The sequence below is a fragment of the Rattus norvegicus genome, chromosome 18 (assembly GCF_036323735.1).
Source record: "Rattus norvegicus strain BN/NHsdMcwi chromosome 18, GRCr8, whole genome shotgun sequence".
Classification (NCBI taxonomy): Eukaryota; Metazoa; Chordata; class Mammalia; order Rodentia; family Muridae; genus Rattus; species Rattus norvegicus.
In genome coordinates this window covers 16,726,564-16,753,779 of record NC_086036.1, presented here as the reverse complement: position 1 = coordinate 16,753,779, position 27,216 = coordinate 16,726,564, and the positions used below count along the sequence as shown (strand labels likewise).

At 40.3% G+C, this 27,216-nt stretch overlaps 1 protein-coding gene across 2 annotated transcripts in view; it reads left to right on the top strand.

The window, feature by feature from the left end:
• Positions 1-27,216, top strand: part of Tpgs2 (tubulin polyglutamylase complex subunit 2) — a 56,943-nt gene that overhangs the window by 10,499 nt on the left and 19,228 nt on the right. Inside the window, exon 2 of one of the 2 annotated variants that reach the window (NM_001014147.1) lies at positions 10,121-10,200. The exons of the other annotated variant lie outside the window; for it this stretch is intronic. Coding sequence (NP_001014169.2) covers positions 10,121-10,200 — 80 coding nt within the window. The remainder of the gene's footprint in view (positions 1-10,120; positions 10,201-27,216) is intronic. 2 annotated transcript variants of the gene reach the window in all.

Genomic DNA, 27,216 nt, shown 5'->3' with positions numbered 1-27,216 from the left:
CAGCTCCTGATTTTGTTGATTCTTTGTATAGTTCTTTTTGTTTCTACTTGGTTGATTTCAGCCCTGAGTTTGATCATTTCCTGTCTTCTACTCCTCTTGGGTGTATTTGCTTCTTTTTGTTGTAGAGCTTTTAGGTGTGCTATCAAGCTGCTGATGTATGCTCTCTCCTGTTTCTTTTCGCAGGCACTCAGAGCTATGAGTTTTCCTCTTAGCACTGCTTTCATTGTGTCCCATAAGTTTGGATTTGTTGTGTCTTCATTTTCATTAAATTGTAAGAAGTCTTTAATTTCTTTATTTCTTCCTTGACCAAGTTATCATTGAGTAGATCATTGTGCAACTTCCACGTATATGTGGGCTTTCTGTCGTTTTTGTTGTCATTGAAGACCAGCCTTAGTCTGTGGTGATAGGATGCATGGGACTATTTCTATCTTCCTGTATCTGTTGAGGCCTGTTTTGTAACCAATTATATGCTCAATTTTGGAGAAGGTACCATGAGGTGCTGAGAAGAAGATGTATCCTTTTGTTTTAGGATGAAATATTCTATAAATATCTGTTAAGTCCATTTGGTTCATAACTTCTGGCTTTCATATTCTCTATGTCTGTATTTAATTTCTGTCTCCATGATCTGTCCATTGAAGAGAATGGGTTGTTGAAATCTCCTACTATTATTGTGGGAGGTGCTGTGTGTGATTTGAGCTTTATTAAGGCTTCCTTTATGAATGTAGGTGCCCTTGCATTTAGAGCATAGATTTTTAGTGTGAGGGTTCATCCTTGGTAGATAAATATGAAGTGTCCTTCCTTATCTTTTTTGATGACTTTTGGTTGAACGTCAATTTCATTCAATATTAGAATGGCTACTCCAGCTTGTTTCTTGGGACCATTTGCTTGGAAATTTTTTTCCAGCCCTTTACTCTGAGGTAGTGTCTGTCTTTGTCTCTGAGGTGTGTTTCCTGCATGCAGCAAAAATGCTTGGTCTCCTTTACGTATCCAGTTTGTTAGTCTGTGCTTTTGATTGGGGAATTGAGTCTGTTGATGTTGAGAGATATTAAGGAATAGTGATTGTAGCTTCCTGTTATTTTTGTTCTTAGAGGTGGAATTATGTTTGTCTCTCTTCTTTTGGTTTCCTTGCAAGGAGATTACTTTCTTGCTTTTTCTAGGGTATGGTTTCCCTCCTTGTGTTGGAGTTTTTCATCTATTATCCTTTGTAGGGCTGGATTTGTAGAAGGACGTGTAAATTTGGTTTCGTCCTGGAATATCTTGGTTTCTCAATCTATGTTAATTGAGAGTTTTGCTGGATATAGTAGCCTGAGATGGCATTTGTGTTCTCTTAGGGTCTGTATGACATCTGCCCAGGATCTTCTGACTTTCATATTCTCTAGTGAGAAGTCTGGTGTAATTCTTAATAGGTCTGCCTTTATATGTTACTTTACCTTTTTCCCTTACTTCTTTTAATATTCTTTCTTTGTTTTGTGCAATTAGTGTTTTGTGACAGGAATTTCTTTTCTGTTCCAATTTATTTGGAGTTCTATATGCTTCTTGTATGTTTAAGGGCATCTCTTTCTTTAGGTTAGGGAAGTTTTCTTTTATAATTTTTCTGAAGATATTTACTGGCCTTTTAAGTTTGGAGTGTTCACTCTCATCTATACCTATTATCCTTAGGTTTGATCTTCTCATGGTGTCCTGGATTTTCTGGATGTTTTTTGTTAGGAGCTTTTTGCATTTTACATTATCTTTGACAGTTGTATTGATATTTTCTATTGGTATCTTCTGCCCCTGAGATTCTCTCTTCTATCTCTTGTATTCTTTTTATGTTGCTTGCATCTATGACTCCTAATCTCTTCCCTAAGTTTCTATCTCCAGGGTTGTCTCCCTTTGTGCTTTCTTTATTGTTTCTATTTCCATTTTTAAATCCTGGATGGTTTTGTTCAATTCTTTCACCTGTTTGGTTGTGTTTTCCTGTAATTCTTTAAGGGATTTTTGTGTTTACTCTTTAAAGGCGTCTACTTGTTTACATGTGTTGTCCTATATTACTTTAAGGGAATTATTTATATTCTTCTTAAAGTCCTCCATCATCATCATAAACTGTGATTTTTATATCTAAATCTTGCTTTTCTGATGTGTTGTATATTCAGTGTTTGCTTTAGTGGGAGAGCTGGGCTTTGATGATGCCAAGTAGTCTTGGTTTCTGTTGCTTAGGTTCCTGGGCTTGCCTCTCACCATCAGGTTGTCTCTCGTGTTAGCTTGTCTTGCTGTCTCTGACAGTGGCTTGACCCTCCTGTAGGCCTGTGTGTCAGCATTCCTGTAGACCTGTTTTCTTTCAGCCAGATCTGGGAAGAGAGAGCTCTACTCTCAGGTGTGTAGGTGCTCCTGATGCAGGCAGAAACCTGAAGCGTCCTGCCCCTGACTGCTCCTAGGTCCCTGTGCCCAGGGGGCACAGATGGCACTAGGCAATTTCCTCTTGGGTCAGGAATGTGGGCAGAGAGTAGTCTCCTCTGATTTCTCAGCAGTGTCTGTACTTCTGAGGGTCCAGCTCTCTCCCCCATGGGATTTGGGTGCATGGAACTGTGTGACCAGTTCAGTTCTAGGCACTGACTGGACCCAGCAGGTTCCTGCCCCTGACTGCTACCACATTCTTTAATTGGGTTATTTGTTTTTTTTAACATTTAGTTTTTCAAATTCTTTATATATTTTGGATATTAGGCCTCTATTGGCTGTGTAGTTGGTAAGAATTTTTTCTCATTCCTTAGGCTGCCACTTTGCCCAAATGATAGTATTCTTTGCCTTGCGATGATTTTTCAGTTTCCTGAAGTTCTGTATCTTAATTGTTGATCTTAGTGCCTGTACTAATGTTATTCTGTTCAGAAAGTCTTTTCCTGTGCCAAAGATTTTAAGGCTATTCCCCTCTTTCTCTTCTAGTAGGTTTAATGTATCTGGTCATTTGTTAAGGTCTTTATGGTATTGAGTTTTGTGCAGTGTGATAGGTATGGATCTGTTTGGATACAGCCACCCATTGGGACCAGCACAAGTTTTCCAGTGTGCATTTCTGGATAGTTTATATCCAGAATATGACCAATTCAGTGTCATTGGTCAACATGTCTATTTTTATGCCAATACTATGCCATTTTCATTACTTTGGGTTTGTAGTACAACTTGACATTGGGAATGGTGATTTCTCCTGCGTATCTTTTGTCATCCAGGATTGTTTTGGGTATCTTGAGTTTTCTGTGTTTCCATATGAAGGTGAAAATTGTTCTTTCAAGATCAGTAAAGACTTGTATTGCAATTTTAATGAGGCTTGCATTGAACCTGTAGACAGCTTTTGGTAGGATATCCACTCTTACTATGTTAATTCTACTGATAATTGAACATGATAGATTTGGTCATATCTTCTTCAGTTTCTTTCTTCATTGTCTTAAAGTTTTTATCCTACAAGTCTTTCACTTGTTTGGTTCCCTCGAGGTATTTTATATCATTTGAGGCTATTGTGAAAGTTGCTTTTCTGATTGTTTTTCAGTCCATTTGTCATACCTATATTGGAAGGCTACTGATTTCTTTATCCCCCTACTTTGCAGAAAGTGTTTATAAGATATAGGGTTTCCCAGTGGAACTTTTAGGATCATTGTGTATACTATCATATCATCTGCCAATAATCATACTTTGACTTCTTCCTTTCCAGTTTGTGTCCCTTTGATCTCCTCCAGTTCTCTTATTGCTCTAGCGAAGACTTCCAAGTACTATGTTGAATAGGTATAGAGAGAGTGGACAAAAGCTTGCTCCTAGTTTTAGTGGAAATGCTTTGATTTCCTGCATTCATATGAATGTTGACTGTGGTCTTCTTGTAAACGTCCTTTTTTTTGAGATTTGTCCCTTTTATCCCTAATCTCTCAAGGACTTTTATCATACATGGATGTTGGATTTTGTCAAAGGCCTTTTCTGATGAGATAATCATGTGTTTTGTTTTGTTCTTTTACTTTGTTTATATGGTAGATTACATTTGTTTATTTTCATATATTAAACCATTCTTCTATCTCTGGAATAAAGCCTGATTGATCATAGTGGATGTCTTTTTGATATGTTCTTGGATTTGGTTTGTAAGTATTTTATTGAGTATTTATGCATCACTGTTTATATGGGAAATTGGTCTGTAAATGTATTTTTTTGTTGTTGTTGTTGTTGAGTCTTTATGTGGTTTGTGTATCAAGGTGACTGTAGCCTCATGAAATGGAGGTTTCTTCTGTCTCTATCTTGTGAAATAATTTGAGGAGTATTTGACATTAACTCTTCTTTACAAGTCTGGTAGAATTCTATGCTAAAACCACCTGGCCCTGAACTTTTTTGTTTGGGAGACTTTTAATGACTGCTTCTATTTCACTAGGGGTTGTAAGACTATTTCAATTATTTATCTGATCTTGATTAGTGATTTGGTAATTTTTTATTTCTTTTAGATTTTCCAATGTTGTGGAGGTTTTTGAAGTGTGTCCTTATAATTCTCTGAATTTCCTGGGTGTCTGTTATTCTATCCACCTTTTCATTTCCAATTTTCTTAATTTAGATATTCTCTCTGCTTTTAAATTAATTTGGATAAAGGTATTTTGATTTTACCGATTTTTCTCAAAGAATCCAACACTTTAGTTCATTGATTCTTTTGTATTGATTATATTTTATAGATTTCATGCTGGGTTTGATCTTTTTTTTCTGTCTAATTATTTTTTCTGTCTACTACTTTTGGGTGTAATTTTTTCTTTTTATTCTAGAATGTTCAGATATTCCGTTAATTTTCTAGTACAAAATCTCTACAGTTTTGTTTTGTTAATGTAGGCACTTAGTGCTATGAACGGGCCTCTTAGCACCCCCTTCATTGCGTCTCATAAGTTTGGATATGTTGTGCATTCATTTTCATCGAATTCTAGAAAGTCTTTAATTTCTTTATTTCTGTCTTGACTCATTTTTCATTAAGTAGAGAGAATAAGTTTGGTTTCCATGGCTTTGTAAGTTTTCTTCTTTCTTTATTTCTTTCTTTTTTGTTTTTGTTTTTCTGTTGTTGCTAATACACCTGTAATCCATGGTGGTCTGATAGGATGCAGAGAATTATTTCTATTTTGTTTAGACTTGCTTGGTGTTTGACTATGTGGCCACTTTTGAAGAAAGTTCATGAGATCAGAGGAGGTATACTCTTGTGGTTGGGTGAAATGTTCTATAAATATCTGTTAGATCTCTTTGGTTTAGCTCCAGCATTTCTCTGTTTAATTTTTGTCTAGATAAGTTGTGTATTAGTGAGAGTGGGGTATTAAAGTCTCCCACTATCAGTGGGACAGTCAATATGTGATTTAAACTGTGTTTCTTTTATGAACTTGGATGTCCTTGTGTTTGGTGACTAGATGTTCAGAATTGCAACATCCTCTGGATAGATTTTTTTTTCCATTGATGAGTATGTAGGGTCCTTCCCTATATCATCTAATTTTTGTCAATTATTGTCAGTTATTAAAATGGCTGCACCAGCTTGGGTTTTAGGTTCATTTGCTTGTAGTTTTTTCCATCCTTTTGCCCCGAAGTGATGACTGTCCTTGATGTTGAGCTGTGTTTCTTGGATGCAGTAGAATGATGGATCCTGTTTTTATATCCAGTCTATTAGTTTCTGTCTTTTTACTGGGGAATTGAGACCATTGACACTGAGAGTTAACAAGAGAGAATAAGCAGTGTTCCTGTTGTTTTATTATGTTTGCTCCTGAGCATGCTTGTGTATGTGTGTTTTCCTCTTTTGATTAGTTGGTCTGGGATTATTTATTCCCTGTATTTTCTTGGGTGTAGTTAACAGTTGGAACAACAGTTTATGAATTAAGCTGAGATGTTGTGAGAAAATTCCAAGTAAACAAGTCTTGTAATCTCTGTTCCTTCATAACATGGGTCGTTCTTAGAATGTGTTTTCATGCCCTTTCCAAATGTAGCAGATAGTAATGTGTTCTCCTTCAGATTATGTACAACTGGCTTTTGGTTATTTGTTTATGTGCCCCTATGGAAAAACATGCCTGTGCCACATGTGGCTTGTCCTTATGATTGTAAACTTTACTCAGGTGACTTTTCTTAACCTCAGAGTATATATTGTCTGATGCTCTGAATAAAGTTGTCCATTGCATGAGACTTTAGTCTGCCCCACTTTTAGGCCCTGCTCTCTCATGTTCACAGCACCAACTAGAGCAGTAGTTAACCTCTTTAGGTTGCAGTTTTTCTTCTAGTGCCTTCTGTGGGGATAGATTTGTAGAAATCGATTTATTGTTTAAATTTAGTTTTATTTAGTGAAATGCTGCCTGTGCCCTGGACTACCTGCTACCCGATCCTACTTGCCCTTGGGTTGGAGATGAGGTGGTGCTGAATCAAAGGCACAGACTCCTGAAGCAGGTGAGAACACTATAGCAAAGTCTTATGAACACTGACACAGGTCATTTAATAATCCACTGGGATTATACCCTCTGCCTGCGTGCGTCCCATTGGTTCCAAGCAAGCATCTCTTTCAAGCAGCAGTTCCTGATTGGCTGGCATTGTCTGTGTCAGCAGTCCTTGGTGTCTTAGTCTTCAATTAGGTCCTCCTGCAGGAGTTGCCTTTGTGGCTGCAAGGCCCCTGGCATTTATGCAGAGGCCACTGCATTTCTCCTATAGTGGAATGTCTTGTTCTCTCCACTACTGATATTATACGTTTTGCTGACTATAGTAGTCTGAGCTGGTCTCTTCGAGTATGAAATACAGCTATCCAGGCCCTTCTAGGTTTTAAGAGTCTCCACTGAGAAGTCAGGCTTTATTCATATAATAAAGGCCTGCCTTTATATGTTATTTGGCCTTTTTCCATCATAGCTTTTAATAGTCTTTATTTATTCTGTATGTTTAATATTTGTGGCTGAGAGGATTTTCTTTTCTGGTCCAGTCTATTTGGTGTTCTGTATAATCCTTGTATCTTGGCATCTTCTTCTTTAGGTTAGTTAAATTTTCTTCTATGATTATGTTAAGAATGTTTTCCACACCTTTTATCTGGGATGCTGCTCCTTTCTCTATCCATATTAGAATTGGTCTTTTCATAGTGTCCTAAATTTCCTGGATGTATTGTGCCAGGACTTTTTTTTTTTAATTTAACAATTGACTGAGGTATCCACTTTTTCTATTGTTTCTTCAATGCCAGAGATTCTTTCTTCCATCTCTTGTCTTCTGAGGTTGTCTCTGAGGTTCCTTTTCACATTCCTAAATTTTTCATTTCAAGATTCCTCACAAATTGGGTTTTATTTTTGATTGTATTTCCACTCTCAGATCTTGAATGTTTTAGTCATTTCCTTCCATTTTTGTGTTTCCATATTTTTCTTTAAGGGATTTATTCATTTCCTCTTTAGGGACCTCTGTCCTATTCATAGAGGCTATTTTACGGTTTTTTTTCTTGTATTTCAGCTATGCTCCAATACCCAGAATCTCCTGTGGCAAGATTGCTAGGTTCTGGTGGCAACATAAATTGTCCTAGCTGTTATTGACCATGTTTTAAGCCATCTGGGTTTTGAAAGGTTGTAAAACTAGGTGGTGAAAATCTGGTCTTGTCCTTTCCAAGTGGATGTTTTGTTCCTCTGTTTCTGTTAGCCTTTCTGGTTTTTAGGACAATGTAATAGCTGTGTGTTCCCTGTTAGGAAGTTGTTCTGGGATCCTGATAGCTATGGCCACAGGAGGTTCCAGGTAAGCTGTGCTTCTAGGTATTCAGAGATCACACTTAGGCATGGGAATGAGCTAGGAGAAGGATCTGAGGAGGTCTATAGGAAGGAGGAAAGCAGGGTGTTCCACCACTGTCTGCTTAGTTCCATGGGAGTGAGGGCAGAGAGCAGTGTTCTTCTTCTATTGCCCACCCCCAATGTTCTTCTTTGCTTTGTTATCAGAAGAATGGCTTGGGTTTATTGTATGGTGGCTCTGGATTCAAAGAAAGAAAAAGGAGAATATTCTGTTGTCTTAAAGTTCAAGTCTAAAACTGCCATAGCTGGTCTTTATTGGTTTTATTGGTTGGAGCAATAGCAAAACCAACTCCAAATTCAAGAAGGTGGAAAGACCACCTTGCAGGGGAGACGTGGTATGAGCTTGCAAAGAAGGAATGAATTGATACCACCCAACTTTAGACTGAGTGCCCGCACGGAGTTTAAACAGTGGGTAATTGTGTGTCTTCTTACAACCTTAGACCCCAGACTACCCCATTTGAATAGCTAAATTACATGACTATACAACTCCCACCAAAGGAATAGATAGCATCTTCCCTCCCAAATTCCAGGGATGTTGAAAGATTCATCCACGTTTTTCAACTTTAGCACCATACTTTTGGTATCTTAGAACGTTAAAACTAGAAAAGAAATATGTAATTCTATAGTAATTTTTAGCTTTTCAAAAACACTTCAATTTTTGCTTCTTCTGCAAAAGAAAGCAGTAGTAATTTGTCTTACTAAAGTCAGAGGAAAATGAAGACTCATCTCTGTTCATGTATTTACTGACTACGTAGAGACTAGAACTTGTCAAGTTCTGAATTCTTAGTTCCTACTTTGATCTGTTGCTGCATTTCAAGTTTTGAGTTTTCTGACAACTTGGAGAAATGTTCATGATCCTTAGAAAGGGCCCTAGCATAATAATAGGATCAGTCATCCACATAAACTTGTATTAGAAGAATGTCCCATTCCTAGAGATTTTAAAACTCAGGGTCTGGAGAGATGGTCATGTGGTTTAATCTTGTAGTACAAGCATGAAGAACAGAATTTGAGTTCACAGAATCCACATAAATGTCAGCTGGGCGTGGCAGCCCACCTATAATTCCAGCACTTGGAAGGTGGAGGTGGGGTCCTTGGCACAAGTTGACTAGATATACTCGCCCATATCAGAGAGCTTTGCTTCAACTGAAAGACTTTTGCTTCAATGAATGAGGTAAAAAGTGGTCAAAGAAGACTCCTAAAGTCAACCTTGAGCTTAGACACACATTCATGTGCATACCATACACACATATATGTGCAAATCAAAAACTCATTAAAGTTTTGTTGATATTATGCATAGATTCCATATTTTAAAAAACAGTATGTAAAATGTAAACATGTAGTATTTACCTTATATTGCATGGGCCATGGTATCACAAAAATTAGAGATCACTGCTAGCAAGAGTGATCTATATATGAATGGACTCAGAATTCTAGAGGCCTACAGTTTGAAATTAAGGATGTTAGCAGAGCACTGTGAAAGTGGTAAGGGTTGAATCATTTCTTTTTATCTTTCTGCTAGTTGGCTGGCAGTGTATTGTTTTGTTTTCCTTTGTTTTATGGATCCTCCTACTGTGTCCTCTCCTCACCTCCAGTCTTGCATGTATTTATCTTGACATTGTTTTGCTATACGGCCTGTGCTTTCCTGGAACTCACTAACACAGTGTAGCCTCTACCTCTGGTAGATCCAATCCCTCCGTCTGGCAAACACTTCCAATAGATGTTGGTACACCATGCCTGGCTTAGACCAGTTTTTAAAATCCTGAACGCCATCAAGGAGAATGCTATATTCAGGAGACAAATTTTATTTAGAAAAGAAATGTTAGAAGTCAAGTCTTTATTTTATGTTGTTGTTTTCTGACATTTTGAGATAGTCTTCTGTGTACTCCTGATTGTCCTGGAACTTGCCATGTGGACCATATTGGCCTCTGTCTCACTGATGTCTGCCTGCCGTCCTCTGATTCCTGAGTGCTGGATTAGTGATGCGTCGGCACTCCTGGACGGGTCTTAGTTTCTATAGAAAGTTAAAGTGGTGCTGCTCCTCATTCTTTATAACCGTAAGGACCAAATCCTTGGATAGTGGCCAAGAAGTCCAGTGTGAAATCACTGAAAGCTTAGAATCCCTGTACTTTGTTCAACTACATCAATGTTGAGGGTTGTAGTGGTTCTGGTGATGGTCTTCCTTCGGGTTATGCTGTTTCCTCCAAAGTTATGGTACTGGGCTTTGAGGGCTCAGTCCTTTTCTTTGCTTACAGGTAAACATTCATCAGAGAGATTGGATAGCCATAGAGCAGTCATCAACACTAAACCAACATAAAGCACAAAATGTGACTGAGCCAATTACAGCTTGAACTCTGTTTTACTTCTAGAATCTTCCCCAGGTGTGACAGAGGTGAGCATAATAGAAAAGCTGCCTGCTGAGCGTCATATGATTTCTTCATGGGAACAGGTGAGTGTTTCTATGTAGAATTTTCATCTCCCAAAAAAGAAAAGTCAACATAAATGTGCCTGGGAAGGAATGATGAGAACAAGACACTTATTCTTATGTCAGATCACAGCTGCCTGTTATTCCATTCCACTTTTCCTAGCAAAGCGTCTCCTCTGCTCCCTGGTAGCCTATGGAAGCAGTGGGTGTTAACACACTGTGATACTGTACACGTGTGCGTGTACGTGCACACACAAGAAATTATAAGTCCAACCATGGAAGAAAAAGATGCCTAGTACTATGCATCGTGCTAGACAGAAAATGGGTAAGTGGTGCAGGAAGCTACTAACCAGATCTATGGCTGATTCTAACTAGTTTCCCTCTGGTGGTTATTCAGACTTAATGCTTTTCATTAACAGAACTTTTCATGGTTCAGATATAATGAAGGACTCTGCCTCTTAATTTTCACAGCATCCCGGTGCAGGAGAGTGGCATTATTTTTACGCATCTTGGTGACGTTGCATGGTTGCAGAGTCCCTGACAGTTCTTGATTGGCTAGACTCTCCTGTGCAGTGTGCTGATAATTGAACTACAGTTCAGAGTTTGGCAAAAGATTGCTTTCTTTTCAGGAGTAGAGTATGGCCATAGATTCTAAGTTGCCTTGCAGATCTACCCTCACACGCTCCTGCTGTGAATTTATGGTAAGTGTTTTACCACAGAGCAAGTGACAGCCTCCTCCACCTCCTAAGCACTTCCTCTCGTCAGTGAGCCATTTCCTCCCTCTTCAGTTATTCTCTGGTCAGTGCCATTTCCTCCCTCTTCAGTTACTCTCTGGTCAGTGCCATTTCCTCCCCCTTCAGTTACTCTCTGGTCAGTGTCACTTCCTCCCCCTTCAGTTACTCTCTGGTCAGTGTCACTTCCTCCCTCTTCAGTTACTCTCTGGTCAGTGTCACTTCCTCCCCCTTCAGTTACTCTCTGGTCAGTGTCACTTCCTCCCTCTTCAGTTACTCTCTGGTCAGTGTCACTTCCTCTCCCTTCAGTTACTCTCTGGTCAGTGTCACTCCCCCTTCAGTTACTCTCTGGTCAGTGTCACTTCCTCCCCCTTCAGTTACTCTCTGGTCAGTGCCATTTCCTCCCTCTTCAGTACACTGGCAGCCTCTTCTAGGGGCTTGCTAAGTGCTTTGAAATCTAAATAAAACAAAGCAAAACGTTCAGTTTGCTTCTCTTTCTACCTTCCTGTTTACTCATTTGCTCCTTTGCAGGCAAAGCAAGGAAACCTGTCAGGGTTCAGGAAGTATTTTCTGTTAAAGGAACAAATGATAGTTTAGTCTCTGTGGCATTCCAGTCTGTCACAGCAACTCAGTTCTGGTATGAGAGCATTGAAAGCGGACATCAGCAGTACTGAAATGCAAGTGCATACTGAGGAAATATTGTTTTAGACAAAAATGAAGGGACAGCAGAGCATGGTGGTGCATGACTTTAAGCCCAACACTGAGAAGGTAGAAGCAGGCAGCCCTCTGAATTCATGGCCAGTCTGGTCTACATACAGCATGAGCTCCAGGATACCCAGGGCTAGACAGAAAAGCCCTGTGATATGACAAAAAAAAAGTGACATGACAGGTCACATGTGCTGTAGTTTTCCAAGCCCTGCTCTAAGTGACTTCCACCTTTCATCTCCTGGTTACTCTTCATCCAGCTACAAACAGCCTCTCTTCCTCTTCACACCACTCGGTCACATCATTTCCTCGTCTGTTTTCAGTATCAGAGTGGTGCTGTCTTTGTAAATGAATTTGGAAGGTTGCCTCTTTTCACTACATTGGAATAGTTTGAGAGAAATGCTATTAGTTTTTCCTTATGTATTTGGTAAGGTCCGCAATAAAGACATTCATTCCTGAGTCGTCTTTGTTAAAAGACGCATTACTCCTCTAGCCTTACTCATTATTGGTCTACTCAGGTTTTCTCCACCTCCTAGAACCATAAAACCTCTCTGGTTCTAATTTTTTTTTGGTAGGTTATAAATTTCTTCCACAAATTCTTTTTTATTGGATTTTCTAGTTTCTTGGTTGTATTATTAGGGCATGTATTTGAAGTCGTGTGTGTGTGTGTGTGTGTGTGTGTGTGTGTGTGTCTGTGTGTGTGTCTGTGTGTGTGTCTGTGTGTGTGTCTGTGTGTGCGTGTGTGTGTGTGTCTGTGTACTGGTATAACTGTCTCTCTTAGTACTACTTTTATACCTTTTAAGATTGGTTATTAATATATTTAAATTTTTACTTTATCTTTGTTTTAAGAAATGTTTGCATTTCTTTTATACTTCCTTATTGATTCAGTGTTCACTGAAGAGAATGCTGTTTAACTGATATATTTCTATATTCTTAAGTTCCTCGTACTGATCTCCACTTTTATTCCATTGTAGTCAGAATTTTTTTCAAATATCATAAATGTGTTTGATAGCTTATCCTACTTTCCATATAGAATGTTTCATGTGCTAATAAGAAGAGTGGTTTTCTGCAGCTTTAGGTTGAAACAGACTGTCAATGTGGGGAAGAGTCTCGAACACATGGGCACTGGGGAACAAATTTCCTGAACAAAACACCAATGGCTTATGCTCTAAGATCAAGAATCGACAAATGGGACCTCATAAAACCACAAAGCTTCTGTAAGGCAAAGGACACTGTGGTTAGGACAAAATGGCAACCAACGGATTGGGAAAAGATCTTTACCAATCCTACAACAGATAGAGGGCTAATATTGAAAATATACAAAGAACTCAAAAAGTTAGACTCCAGAGAAACAAATAACACCATTAAAAATGGGGTACAGAGCTAAACAAAACATTCTCAGCTAAGGAATATCAAGGGCCAAAAAGCACCTAAAGAAATGTTCAACATCCTTAGTCATCAGGGAAATGCAAATCAAAACAACCCTGAGATTCCACCTCACACCAGTCAGAATGGCTAAGATCAAAACCTCAGATGACAGGAAATGCTGGCAAAGATGTGGAGAAAGAGGAACACCCCTCCATTGTTGGTGGGATTGCAGACTGGTACAACCATTCTGGAAATCAATCTGGAGGTTCCTCAGAAAGTTGGACATTGAACTACCTGAGGACCCAGCTATACCTCTCTTGGGCATATACCCAAAAGATGATTCAACATACAATAAAGACACGTGCTCCACTATGTTCATAGCAGCCTTATTTATAATAGCCAGAAGCTGGAAAGAACCCAGATGTCCTTCAACAGAGGAATGGATACAGAAAATGTGGTACATATACACAATGGAATATTACTCAGCTATCAAAAACAATGACTTCATGAAATTCACAGGCAAATGGAATGAACTAGAAAATATTATCCTGAGTGAGGTAACTCAATCACAGAAAAACACACTTGGTATGCACTCATCAATAAAGTGGATATTAGCCCAAAAGCTCAAATTACCCAAGATGCAATCCACAGACCACAGGAAGCTCAAGAAGGAGGATAACCAAAATGCAGATGCTCCGGCTCCTTCTTGAAAGTGGAAAAAAATATCCATAGGAGGAGATATGGAGCAAAGTTTAGAGCAGCGACTGAAGGAATGGCCATTCAGAGCCTGCCCCACATGTGGCCCATATATATACAGCCACCAAAACTAGATAAGATTGATGAAGCTAAAAAGTGCAGGCTGACAGGAACCAGATATAGATCTCTCCTGAGAGACACATCCAGAGCATGTCTAATACGTAGGTGAATGCCAGCAGCAAACCACTGAACTGAGAACGGGATTCCTGTTGAAGGATTCAGAGAAAGGACTGGAAGAGCTTGAAGGGGCTCGAGACCCCATATGAACAACAATGCCAACCAACCAGAGCTTCCAGGGACTAAGCCACTACCTAAAGACTATACATGGACTGACCCAGGGCTCCAACTGCAAATGTAGCAGAGAATATCCTTGTTGGGGCACCAGTGGAAGGGGAAGCCCTTGGTTCTGCCAAGGGTGTACCCCCAGTGCAGGGGAATGTCGGAAAGAGTAAAAGAGATGGAGGGGGGGGAATTCCTGTATGGGAGAGGGGGTGGGGATGCAGACTTATGGACAGGAAACCGGGAAAGGGAATAACATTTGAAGTGTAAATATGGATATCTAATAAAAAAATTTATTTTAAAGAGAGAGAGAGAGAGAGATGGGGAGAGGGAGGATGGGATAAGGGTTTGATGAGGGGCATAACATTTGAAATCCAAAAATATAAAATAACCAATAAAAAATAAAAGTAACATGAGAAAAAAATTTAAAAGAAGACATTGTTGCTGTTTTGTTTTTTCCCTGCTATTTTTCCAGAGCCTATGACTTTTTATCTTCTGTTGTCCATTCTATGGCTTGGTTATCTACTCTTTTTTTTTTTTTTTACTTTTTTTTTTTTTATTAACTTGAGTATTTCTTATATACATTTCAAGTGTTATTCCCTTTCCCGGTTTCTGGGCAAACATCCCCCTCCCCCCTCCCCTTCCTTATGGGTGTCCCCCTCCCAACCCTCCCCCCATTGCCGCCCTCCCCCCATAGTCTAGTTCACTGGGGGTTCAGTCTTAGCAGGACCCAGGGCTTCCCCTTCCACTGGTGCTCTTACTAGGATATTCATTGCTACCTATGGGGTCAGGGTCCAGGGTCAGTCCATGTATAGTATTTAGGTAGTGGCTTAGTCCCTGGAAGCTCTGGTTGCTTGACATTGTTGTACTTTTGGGGTCTCGAGCCCCTTCAAGCTCTTCCAGTTCTTTCTCTGATTCCTTCAACGGGGGACCTATTCTCAGTTCAGTGGTTTGCTGCTGGCATTCGCCTCTGTATTTGCTGTATTCTGGCTGTGTCTCTCAGGAGCAATCTACATCCGGCTCCTGTCGGTCTGCACTTCTTTGCTTCATCCATCTTGTCCGATTGGGTGGCTGTATATGTATGGGCCACATGTGGGGCAGGCTCTGAATGGGTGTTCCTTCAGTCTCTGTTTTAATCTTTGCCTCTCCCTTCCCAGCCAAGGGTATTCTTTTTCCTCATTTAAAGAAGGAGTGAAGCATTCACATTTTGATCATCCGTCTTGAATTTCGTTTGTTCTAGGGATCTAGGGTAATTCAAGCATTTGGGCTAATAGCCACTTATCAATGAGTGCATACCATGTATGTCTTTCTGTGATTGGGTTAGCTCACTCAGGATGATATTTTCCAGTTCCAACCATTTGCCTACGAATTTCATAAACTCGTTTTTTTTGATAGCTGAGTAATATTCCATTGTGTATATGTACCACATTTTCTGTATCCATTCTTCTGTTGAAGGGCATCTGGGTTCTTTCCATTTTCTGGCTATTATAAATAAGGCTGCGATGAACATAGTGGAGCACGTGTCTCTTTTATATGTTGAGGCATCTTTTGGGTATATGCCCAAGAGAGGTATAGCTGGATCCTCAGGCAGTTCAATGTCCAATTTTCTGAGGAACCTCCAGACTGATTTCCAGAATGGTTTTACCAGTCTGCAATCCCACCAACAATGGAGGAGTGTTCCTCTTTCTCCACATCCTCGCCAGCATCTGCTGTCACCTGAGTTTTTGATCTTAGCCAATCGCACTGGTGTGAGGTGAAATCTCAGGGTTGTTTTGATTTGCATTTCCCTTATGACTAAAGATGTTGAACATTTCTTTAGGTGTTTCTCAGCCATTCGGCATTCCTCAGCTGTGAATTCTTTGTTTAGCTCTGAACCCCATTTTTTAATAGGGTTATTTGTTTCCCTGCGGTCTAACTTCTTGAGTTCTTTGTATATTTTGGATATAAGGCCTCTATCTGTTGTAGGATTGGTAAAGATCTTTTCCCAATCTGTTGGTTGCCGTTTTGTCCTAACCACAGTGTCCTTTGCCTTACAGAAGCTTTGCAGTTTTATGAGATCCCATTTGTCGATTCTTGATCTTAGAGCATAAGCCATTGGTGTTTTGTTCAGGAAATTTTTTCCAGTGCCCATGTGTTCCAGATGCTTCCCTAGTTTTTCTTCTATTAGTTTGAGTGTGTCTGGTTTGATGTGGAGGTCCTTGATCCACTTGGACTTAAGCTTTGTACAGGGTGATAAGCATGGATCGATCTGCATTCTTCTACATGTTGCCCTCCAGTTGAACCAGCACCATTTGCCTAAAATGCTATCTTTTTTCCATTGGATGGTTTTGGCTCCTTTGTCAAAAATCAAGTGACCATAGGTGTGTGGGTTCATTTCTGGGTCTTCAATTCTATTCCATTGGTCTATCTGTCTGTCTCTGTACCAATACCATGCAGTTTTTATCACTATTGCTCTGTAATACTGCTTGAGTTCAGGGATAGTGATTCCCCCTGAAGTCCTTTTATTGTTGAGGATAGCTTTAGCTATCCTGGGTTTTTTGTTATTCCAGATGAATTTGCAAATTGTTCTGTCTAACTCTTTGAAGAATTGGATTGGTATTTTGATGGGGATTGCATTGAATCTGTAGATTGCTTTTGGTAAAATGGCCATTTTTACTAAATTAATCCTGCCAATCCATGAGCATGGGAGATCTTTCCATCTTCTGAGGTCTTCTTCAATTTCTTTCCTCAGTGTCTTGAAGTTCTTATTGTACAGATCTTTTACTTGCTTGGTTAAAGTCACACCGAGGTACTTTATATTATTTGGGTCTATTATGAAGGGTGTCATTTCCCTAATTTCTTTCTCGGCTTGTTTCTCTTTTGTATAGAGGAAGGCAACTGATTTATTTGAGTTAATTTTATGCCCAGCCACTTTGCTGAAGTTGCTTATCAGCTTTAGTAGTTCTCTGGTGGAACTTTTGGGATCACTTAAATATACTATCATATCATCTGCAAATAGTGATATTTTGACCTCTTCTTTTCCGATCTGTATCCCCTTGATCTCCTTTTGTTGTCTGATTGCTCTGGCTAGAACTTCAAGAACTATATTGAATAAGTAGGGAGAGAGTGGGCAGCCTTGTCTAGTCCCTGATTTTAGTGGGATTGCTTCAAGTTTCTCTCCATTTAGTTTAATGTTAGCAACTGGTTTGCTGTATATGGCTTTTACTATGTTTAGGTATGGGCCTTGAATTCCTATTCTTTCCAGGACTTTTATCATGAAGGGGTGTTGAATTTTGTCAAATGCTTTCTCAGCATCTAATGAAATGATCATGTGGTTCTGTTCTTTCAGTTTGTTTATATAATGGATCACGTTGATGGTTTTCCGTATATTAAACCATCCCTGCATGCCTGGGATGAAGCCTACTTGATCATGGTGGATGATTGTTTTGATGTGCTCTTGAATTCGGTTTGCCAGAATTTTATTGAGTATTTTTGCATCGATATTCATAAGGGAAATTGGTCTGAAGTTCTCTTTCTTTGTTGTGTCTTTGTGTGGTTTAGGTATAAGAGTAATTGTGGCTTCGTAGAAGGAATTCAGTAGTGCTCCATCTGTTTCAATTTTGTGGAATAGTTTGGATAATATTGGTATGAGGTCTTCTATGAAGGTTTGATAGAATTCTGCACTAAACCCATCTGGACCTGGGCTCTTTTTGGTTGGGAGACCTTTAATGACTGCTTCTATTTCCTTAGGAGTTATGGGGTTGTTTAACTGTTTTATCTGTTCCTGATTTAACTTCGATACCTGGAATCTGTCTAGGAAATTGTCCATTTCCTGAAGATTTTCAAGTTTTGTTGAATATAGGTTTTTATAGTAAGATCTGATGATTTTTTGAATTTCCTCTGAATCTGTAGTTATGTCTCCCTTTTCATTTCTGATTTTGTTAATTTGGACGCACTCTCTGTGTCCTCTCGTTAGTCTGGCTAAGGGTTTATCTATCTTGTTGATTTTCTCAAAGAACCAACTTTTGGTTCTGTTGATTCTTTCTATGGTCCTTTTTGTTTCTACTTGGTTGATTTCAGCTCTGAGTTTGATTATTTCCTGCCTTCTACTCCTCCTGGGTGTATTTGCTTCTTTTTGTTCTAGAGCTTTTAGGTGTGCTGTCAAGCTGCTGACATATGCTCTTTCCTGTTTCTTTCTGCAGGCACTCAGCGCTATGAGTTTTCCTCTTAGCACAGCTTTCATTGTGTCCCATAAGTTTGGGTATGTTGTACCTTCATTTTCATTAAATTCTAAAAAGTTTTTAATTTCTTTCTTTATTTCTTCCTTGACCAGGTTATCATTGAGTAGAGCATTGTTCAATTTCCACGTATATGTGGGCATTCTTCCCTTATTGTTATTGAAGACCAGTTTTAGGCCGTGGTGGTCCGATAGCACGCATGGGATTATTTCTATCTTTCTGTACCTGTTGAGGCCCGTTTTTTGACCAATTATATGGTCAATTTTGGAGAAAGTACCATGAGGAGCTGAGAAGAAGGTATATCCTTTTGCTTTAGGATAGAATGTTCTATAAATATCCGTTAAGTCCATTTGGCTCATGACTGCTCTTAGTCTGTCGACATCACTGTTTAATTTCTGTTTCCATGATCTGTCCATTGATGAGAGTGGTGTGTTGAAATCTCCCACTATTATTGTGTGAGGTGCAATGTGTGCTTTGAGCTTTAGTAAGGTTTCTTTTACGTATGTAGGTGCCCTTGTATTTGGGGCATAGATATTTAGGATTGAGAGTTCATCTTGGTGGATTTTTCCTTTGATGAATATGAAGTGTCCTTCCTTATCTTTTTTGATGACTTTTAGTTGGAAATTGATTTTATTTGATATTAGAATGGCTACTCCAGCTTGCTTCTTCTGACCATTTGCTTGGAAAGTTGTTTTCCAGCCTTTCACTCTGAGGTAGTGTCTGTCTTTGTCTCTGAGGTGTGTTTCCTGTAGGCAGCAGAATGCAGGGTCCTCGTTGTGTATCCAGTTTGTTAATCTATGTCTTTTTATTGGGGAGTTGAGGCCATTGATATTGAGAGATATTAAGGAATAGTGATTATTGCTTCCCGTTATATTCATATTTGGATGTGAGGTTATGTTTGTGTGCTTTCATTCTCTTTGTTTTGTTGCCAAGACGATTAGTTTCTTGCTTCTTCTAGGGTATAGCTTGCCTCCTTATGTTGGGCTTTACCATTTATTATCCTTTGTAGTGCTGGATTTGTGGAAAGATATTGTGTAAATTTGGTTTTGTCATGGAATATCTTGGTTTCTCCATCAATGTTAATTGAGAGTTTTGCTGGATACAGTAATCTGGGCTGGCATTTGTGTTCTCTTAGGGTCTGTATAACATCAGTCCAGGGTCTTCTGGCCTTCATAGTTTCTGGCGAGAAGTCTGGTGTGATTCTGATAGGTCTCCCTTTATATGTTACTTGACCTTTTTCCCTTACTGCTTTTAATATTCTTTCTTTATTTTGTGCGTTTGGTGTTTTGACTATTATGTGACGGGAGGTGTTTCTTTTCTGGTCCAATCTATTTGGAGTTCTGTAGGCTTCTTGTATGTCTATGGGTATCTCTTTTTTTAGGTTAGGGAAGTTTTCTTCTATGATTTTGTTGAAGATATTTACTGGTCCTTTGAGCTGGGAGTCTTCACTCTCTTCTATACCTATTATCCTTAGGTTTGATCTTCTCATTGAGTCCTGGATTTCCTGTATGTTTTGGACCAGTAGCCTTTTCCGCTTTACATTATCTTTGACAGTTGAGTCAATGATTTCTATGGAATCTTCTGCTCCTGAGATTCTCTCTTCCATCTCTTGTATTCTGTTGGTGAAGCTTGTATCTACAGCTCCTTGTCTCTTCTTTTGGTTTTCTATATCCAGGGTTGTTTCCATGTGTTCTTTCTTGATTGCTTCTATTTCCATTTTTAATTCCTTCAACTGTTTGATTGTGTTTTCCTGGAATTCTTTCAGGGATTTTTGTGTCTCCTCTCTATGGGCCTCTACTTGTTTATTTATGTTTTCCTGGAATTCTTTCAGGGATTTTTGTGTCTCCTCTCTATGGGCTTCTACTTGTTTATTTATGTTTTCCTGGAATTCTTTCAGGGATTTTTGCGATTCTTTCAGGCATTTTTGCGATTCCTCTCTGTAGGCTTCTACTTGTTCTCTAAGGGAGTTCTTCACGTCTTTCTTGAAGTCCTCCAGCATCATGATCAAAAATGATTTTGGAACTAGATCTTGCTTTTCTGGTGTGTTTGGATATTCCATGTTTGTTTTGATGGGAGAATTGGGCTCCGATGGTGCCATGTAGTCTTGGTTTCTGTTGCTTGGGTTCCTGCGCTTGCCTCTCGCCATCAGATTATCTCTAGTGTTACTTTGTTCTGCTATTTCGGACAGTGGCTAGACTGTCCTATAAGCCTGTGTGTCAGGAGTGCTGTAGACCTGTTTTCCTCTCTTTCAGTCAGTTATGGGGACAGAGTGTTCTGCTTTTGGGCGTGTAGTTTTTCCTCTCTACAGGTCTTCAGCTGTTCCTGTGGGCCTGTGTCTTGAGTTCACCAGGCAGCTTTCTTGCAGCAGAAAAGTTGGTCTTACCTGTGGTCCCGAGGCTCAAGTTCGCTCGTGGGGTGCTACCCACGTGGCTCTCTGCAGCGGCAGCAACCAGGAAGACCTGTGCCGCCGTTTCCGGGAGCTTCAGTGCACCAGGGTTCCAGATGGTCTTTGGCTTTTTCCTCTGGCGTCCGAGATGTGTGTGCAGAGAGCAGTCTCTTCTGGTTTCCCAGGCTTGTCTGCCTCTCTGAAGGTTCAGCTCTCCCTCCCACGGGATTTGGGTGCAGAGAACTGTTTATCCGGTCTGTTTCCTTCTGGTTCTGGTGGTGTCTCAGGCACAGGGGTCCTGTCGCTCCTGGGCCCTCCTCCACGGGAGCCCAGAGGCCTTATACAGTTTCCTCTTGGGCCAGGGATGTGGGCAGGGGTGAGCAGTGTTGGTGGTCTCTTCCGCTCTGCAGCCTCAGGAGTGCCCACCTGACCAGGCGGTTGGGTCTCTCTCTCACAGGGTCTGGGGGCAGAGAGCTGCTGCGGGCCGGGATCTATTTACTCTTAATGATAGTTGATTCTTATTCATTCTCTTTCTTGTGTTTCTGCTCTGGTGGGGTTTTTGTGGTGGTGGTGGTATTTGATTGGTTTAGAGGAGTTGGTTTTGGTTTTGTTTTGTTTTTTTCTTTTCTGTAACTTCAATGTGTTTTCATGAAAGTGGTTATCACCTCTCCTAGTTTTCATTCTTTGGCTCTGGCATTGACTCCTGACTAAAACATCTCTCTTAGGAGAGAAATGGTTTATTTTAGCTCACATTTCACATAGCCTCTCATTGCACGGAAGCCAAATCTGAAACTTGAAGCATGTAATGGTATCCTCAGTCAGGGGCAGAGAGAAATGAAGGTATGCGTGCTGAGTTGTGCTAGGTTCCCTTTCTATACCTACACACTCCAAGGTCCCCTGCCCAGGACATGGTGATCCCCACAGTGGGCACATCACTTATCATACGCAATCAAGACAATCAATCCCCTGCAGATGTGCTCACAGAGAAGATAATCCACACAAGCCTCGCTGAGATCCTCTCCTCGGGTGTTCTGGACTGTGTGTTGTCAATAAAACTGTCACATCATCCTTTCAGTTCTAGTTAAAGCGTTTCTTGTCGTCTTGTGGTGATGAATCCCTCAGGTTCTACTTAGGTTTAATAATTCTGAATATTTAAAAGCTATCTTGGCTTTGTGCAGTACTTTTGGTTCCTTCCTTCCTTCCTTCTTTCCTTCCTTCCTTCCTTCCTTCCTTCCTTCCTTCCTTAATTCCTTCCTTCCCAGAACCCTGAGCACATATCATTCTTTTCTTATTTGTATGGCTTCTGAAGAAATCTGAAGTTAGGCTCCTTCTGGTTTTATTTTAGTTTGAGATTGGAGAAAATTGAGGTTTGTCTTACAGTTTTGGAGGTCTAAGTCAATTGTGGCAGGGAAGGTATAGCAAACAGAACAGATTATATCATGGTGGCCAGGAAACATAAAAAGAAGACTGCCTGTGCTAGTGGTCTTTCTCCTTTCTCACTTACCTCATCTTATGGGACACTGCCCATGACATTTAGAGTTAGTCTCCTGTCTAGAAACACTGACATGCATACTCTGATGTATGCCTAACTAATCTGGGTTCATCTGTAGTACAGTAAAAATGATCATGTTTCTGTTCTTAAAATTCTTTCCTTATGGTGTTGATAGTTTTTCATAGCATGTTATTTCACTTTTGTCTTGTTGGAATCTCTTAGGGCAGAGGTTCTCAAACCGGGCCATGACCCCTTTGATAAACCTCTGTCTCCAAAAATATTTACATTACAATTTCTAACAACAAAATTACAGATATGTAATAGCAATGAAAATCATTTTGTGGTTGGGCGTCACTGTAAGGTGAGAAACTGTATTAAAAGGCCGCAGCATTGGGAAGGTTGAGACCGACTGCATTAGGGCCTTTGAACTTCCTAGACCAGAATCTCAGTAGCTATGCAGGACTTTGAACTTCTAGACAAGATTTGGCATCTTTTCTAATTGCCAATTATTTTCAATAATTATTTCCTTGCATATTTTTCTATGACTCTCCCTTCTGAATACTCCTCATTTAATAATTTATACTCTTGATAGTGACTTATAAATTTTAAAGGTTTTTTTTTCCATTTCTTAATCTTTCTTAGGATTGTTTCAAAGATCTGTAGTCAAGCTTGGAAATCTTCCTCCTGCTTGATCTATTCCACTGGTGAGATTCTTAGTGTATTACTTAGCTCTTTAACTTCAGAATTCCTTGTTTTCTGCTTATAATTGTTATTTCTTTGTTAATTCATATCCTGTATCTTATAAATTTTCCTTTAAAAGCATGCAAGTGTCTGCTTAAGCAGTAAACTGCTTTTCTTTCCTTCAGGATCTATTCCTAAAACGTTGTTTTCTAGAAGGTACTATTGTTTTGCTTTGTTTCGTTTTATACTTTTTGTGTCACTTTGTCAGGTGGGTATTTTTGTTTTGTTTTTGTTTGTCACTTGTTCCCACTAATATTTTATAAAATGGCTTCAGTATTTACAGGATTCTCACACTATCTGCGATGCAGGTCTTCTAAGTACACAGTGTTCCCAGCTAGGTATGCAATGTCTGTCAATTTTTGTAGGACACATGGTGAGGTACTATCCCAGCATACCCAACAGTGGATACATGGTTAGTATTGGAAAGATTCTTGCAAGGTAGAACATCCAGTGGGCTCAGACCAACCACCTACCAGTGTTCAAGAGCTGTAGGATATCTTCTACAGGTTATCTGGGGCCAACTTCTCAAGACAGGCTTCCCTGCTGTTTTCCAGGAAGAGTGGATGAGCAAGGCCTCCCTTTACTTCTTAAGGCATCAGCAGGTCAAGCTTCCGAGATCAGGGTGCTCAGCTGTTTCTTGTCTGTTGAAAAACGACTGTGTCTTTTTCTCTAGGCTTCCTTGAGCCAAGCCACTCAGAGAATGCTGCTTAGCTGCTCCCTGCCACCAGTTTCACCAATGCCTGAGAGCTCAGTGAATGAGTGAGGCCACCTCTCTGCCTCCCAAGCAAGGTCATTGTAGGTTGAGCCACACAGAGTGGCAGCCAAGCTATTTGGGGGGGGCTAAGAGTCAACAATCAAGTCCCTAAAGCTGCTAGGGCAGCTGCCTAGTTACTTCACAGTACCCGTGGTAGGAAAGGTCCCATAATATTGCTATTCAGCAGGAGCCTGGATGGGAGGAGCAGTTTGTGCAGTAGTCTTTCTCTGGGTATTGTTGGGGTACAATTGCATATGGTAGGTAGTCAGGAGCTACCCAGACTAAGCTTAGAGACTACAATTGCCACCAGCTCTTTTAGGGGTGTGAGTAGGCTTTTCCACAAGCCCCTGCTTATTACCATGTCCCTATCAAATCAATCCATTTAGATTGATCTAGAGATGGATGGTAGATGTGTTCTTAGTTCCCTCAAAAGATGCCAGTGTGATTCCCTTTGCTCTTCAGCATTTCACCCACCCTCAAACACCCAGTGAAATACTGTTGTTGATGTTCTGTCTGTCTGTCTGTCTGAGTCTCCAGATAGATGGTAGTTTGCTAGGCAGCACTGATGACTGTTCAACTGACACCTGTCACCTAGAGCCCAAAGCGGTAAGAAAAGCTGCTTCTGTATCTGTCACTTTTGACCAGCAAAGTAAAAGATTGCTCAAAAACCTCTTTGAACTTGTGTTTGCATCTTAATATGAAGCCCTGATTGTAGCAGTTTTAAAAAGCAAATATTTAATAGGACACAGTGCCCTTCCAGATAAATGACGGTTCTGTCAAGGAAAAAGATAGGTGGGTTTTCATTAGCCGTCTATGTATAACCCACCCTCCTCTGCCTTAGCTCATTTATCTGTTTCTAGTACCCAACCTGTACTAATGCCATAATAGACACGTTTAAATGATGGATGAATGTATGAATTAGACAAAAGTATATATGCCATCCTAAGGTGGGTACTGTTGCAGAATCTCAAGATAGAAGGTACCACATGTAAGAGCTCTGAAGCCAGTTTGCTGCCTTTGCAAAGAACTCCCTGCCAATTGTTCTGCTTCTGAGTCCTGCCAGGTTAGCCTAAGGGCACTGTTGACCTGAAGGTTATCTTAGCTGAGCTCTAGCAGAGCCTCTGTAAGGCATGCATTGACCCCAGATAAGGCAAATTTGTGATTTTTTTAATTGCATACTTTTTGAGGGAGGACAGATTATGCTACCTGTCTTCTGAATCTTAAGTCATCTTTGGCCCCAAATTCTCTTACCATACTCTTCAAAAGGTTCCAGTAAACTAACCTGCTTTTTCTTAGGAAGGACTTTGAAAATGCTTTTGAGAACTGTCCCTCTCCCCACCCACCCTTAGACAATGTCTTCTTAGTTGTAATACTTTCATGTACCTTCTTAGTGGGCTTCATAAGCAACCCTTTATTTGGCTGTGGTTGCAATAGAAACTCAAGTTGTCAACTTAGCAAGGTCAAGCACCTGTTTCAGGATTAATATCCACTTTTGCACCATTGTATTTGCTGTCCTGTCTCCTTCCCAGATAAAGTACTCCAACAGTAGAGGGAACTGTGGCATAAGGATTGTGTAGAAGTAGACAGGTGAGCATGAGACAGTGGGTACCTCTTAGGCATCACCTTAAAGTTTAGACAGTTCTGATAAAGAGTTCCTAGGAGTCCAGTTGATGGCTCCCAAAACTGATATATCTCAAAACGATAGAATAATAGAGCTTCTAATGGGTTCCATTTTAGAGTAGCTTAAAGAAACTTGTAGTTAGTCTCAGAAGAAAAAAAATATTGAAACAAGAGAACCGTGATAGAGAATCCATGTTGCACTGAAATGTTAGTGCTGTGTTGTTGGTCAGTTCCTATTCAGACACTGTTCTTCAGGGCTTTCTCTCTGCTCGACTTTCTTTCTTTAGATCCTTCCTTTGATTCTCATATGCCCCTCTTCCATTCACTCTCTGCCCATTATCTCTGTGTTTCCTTTCTGCCCTCCACCACCAAAAGTGGGAAGCAAAATGAAAAGGAGTGGGTATGCATTGTGAGAAGAAGCCCTCTGAAGTAGTAGGTTGTTCTCCCCACCCCCACTCCCCAAAAGCAAACTCCATGTTGGCTGAAAGAGCAATTCAAATAGCTGCAGTCGGGTCACTGGGTCACTGGCCAGGGCAGATGAGCCACCTAAAAATATCTCCCTGGAAACTCCACTGAGTAAAACTAGGGATGGGACTGAAGCCCTGTCAGGACCTCGGGTGCCTGGGACAGAAAGGTTTGTAGCAAAGCAACCCTCAAGGCCAGGCCAGGACCTATCAGCCATTATGTAAGAGGATAGTGTAGACTTAAGTTTTCCATTAATTCCACTTACTTTTACATTGCCCACTCGTGGTCTCTGTAAATTCCTATCTACTACAAGAGGAAGCATCTCTAATGTGGCTTGAATGAGGTGCACTGATCTATGGGTACAGTTGTATGTCATTAGGCGTTAGTGTATCACTGTGCGTCGTCTTGTGGTATCTTTTTCCCCTCTAACTTGCTCACTTCTATTCCTGACTCTTCCACAAAGCTTCACGGGCTCCACCTGATATTTGGCTGCGCGTCTTTGCATCTGCCTTTGTCTGCTGCTGGATGAAGCCTCTCAGGAGACAGTTAAGCTAGGTTCCTGTCTGCAAGCAGAGCAGAGCACCATTGATAGTGTCAGGACTTGGCTCTCTCACGTGGAGTGGGTACCAAGTTGGGGCGGCAATTGGTTGGTTGTCCTTCAGTCTCTGCTCTGTCTTTATCCCTACACTATGTTATAGGCAAGACAAAATTTGGATTAAAGGTTTGGTGGGTAGATTGATTTCCCCCTTCTGGAAATCCTGCCTGGCTACAGAAGGTAGCCATTTCAGTCTCTTTATCCGTGTCTGGTAGGAACCTAAGTGCGGGTCATCCCCTTAAACTCCCCATATCCTCAGTTTTCTGAGAAAGCACCAAATTGATTTTCAAAGTGATTGTACAAGTTTGTACTCCCACCAGCAATAGAGGAGTCCCCTGGCTCCACATCCTGGCCAGCATGGGCTACCACTTGTGTTTTTGATCTTAGCCATTCTGACAGGTGTAAACTGGAATCTCAGAGTAGTTCTTATTTGCCTTTCGCTGATGACTAAGGAGGTTGACCGTGTCTTTTGAGTGTTTCTCGGCCATTTGAGGTCTCATTTATTAATTGTCGATAGTGCCTGAACCATTGCTATTCTGTTCAGGAAGCTGTCTCCTGTACCAGTGTGTTCAGGGCTATTTCTGTTCTGTTAGATTTAGTGTAACCTGTTTTACGTTGAGTCTTTGATTTACTTGGACATGAGCTTTGTGCAGGTTGATAAATGTGGGTCCACTTGTATTCTTCTCCATACAGACATCAGTTAGACCAGCACCATTTGCTGAAGATCCTTTCTTTTTCCCATTGTATGGTTTTGCTTTCTTTGCCAAAAAAAAATCAAGTGTCCATAGGTATATGGGTTTATTTTGGGGTCTTCAATTCGATTCCGTTGATCAACTGTCCCTATATGAATACTGTGCAGTTTTTATTACTATTGCTCTGTAGTACAGCTTGGGGTCAGGGATGGCGATGCTTCTAGAAGTTCTTTTGTTGT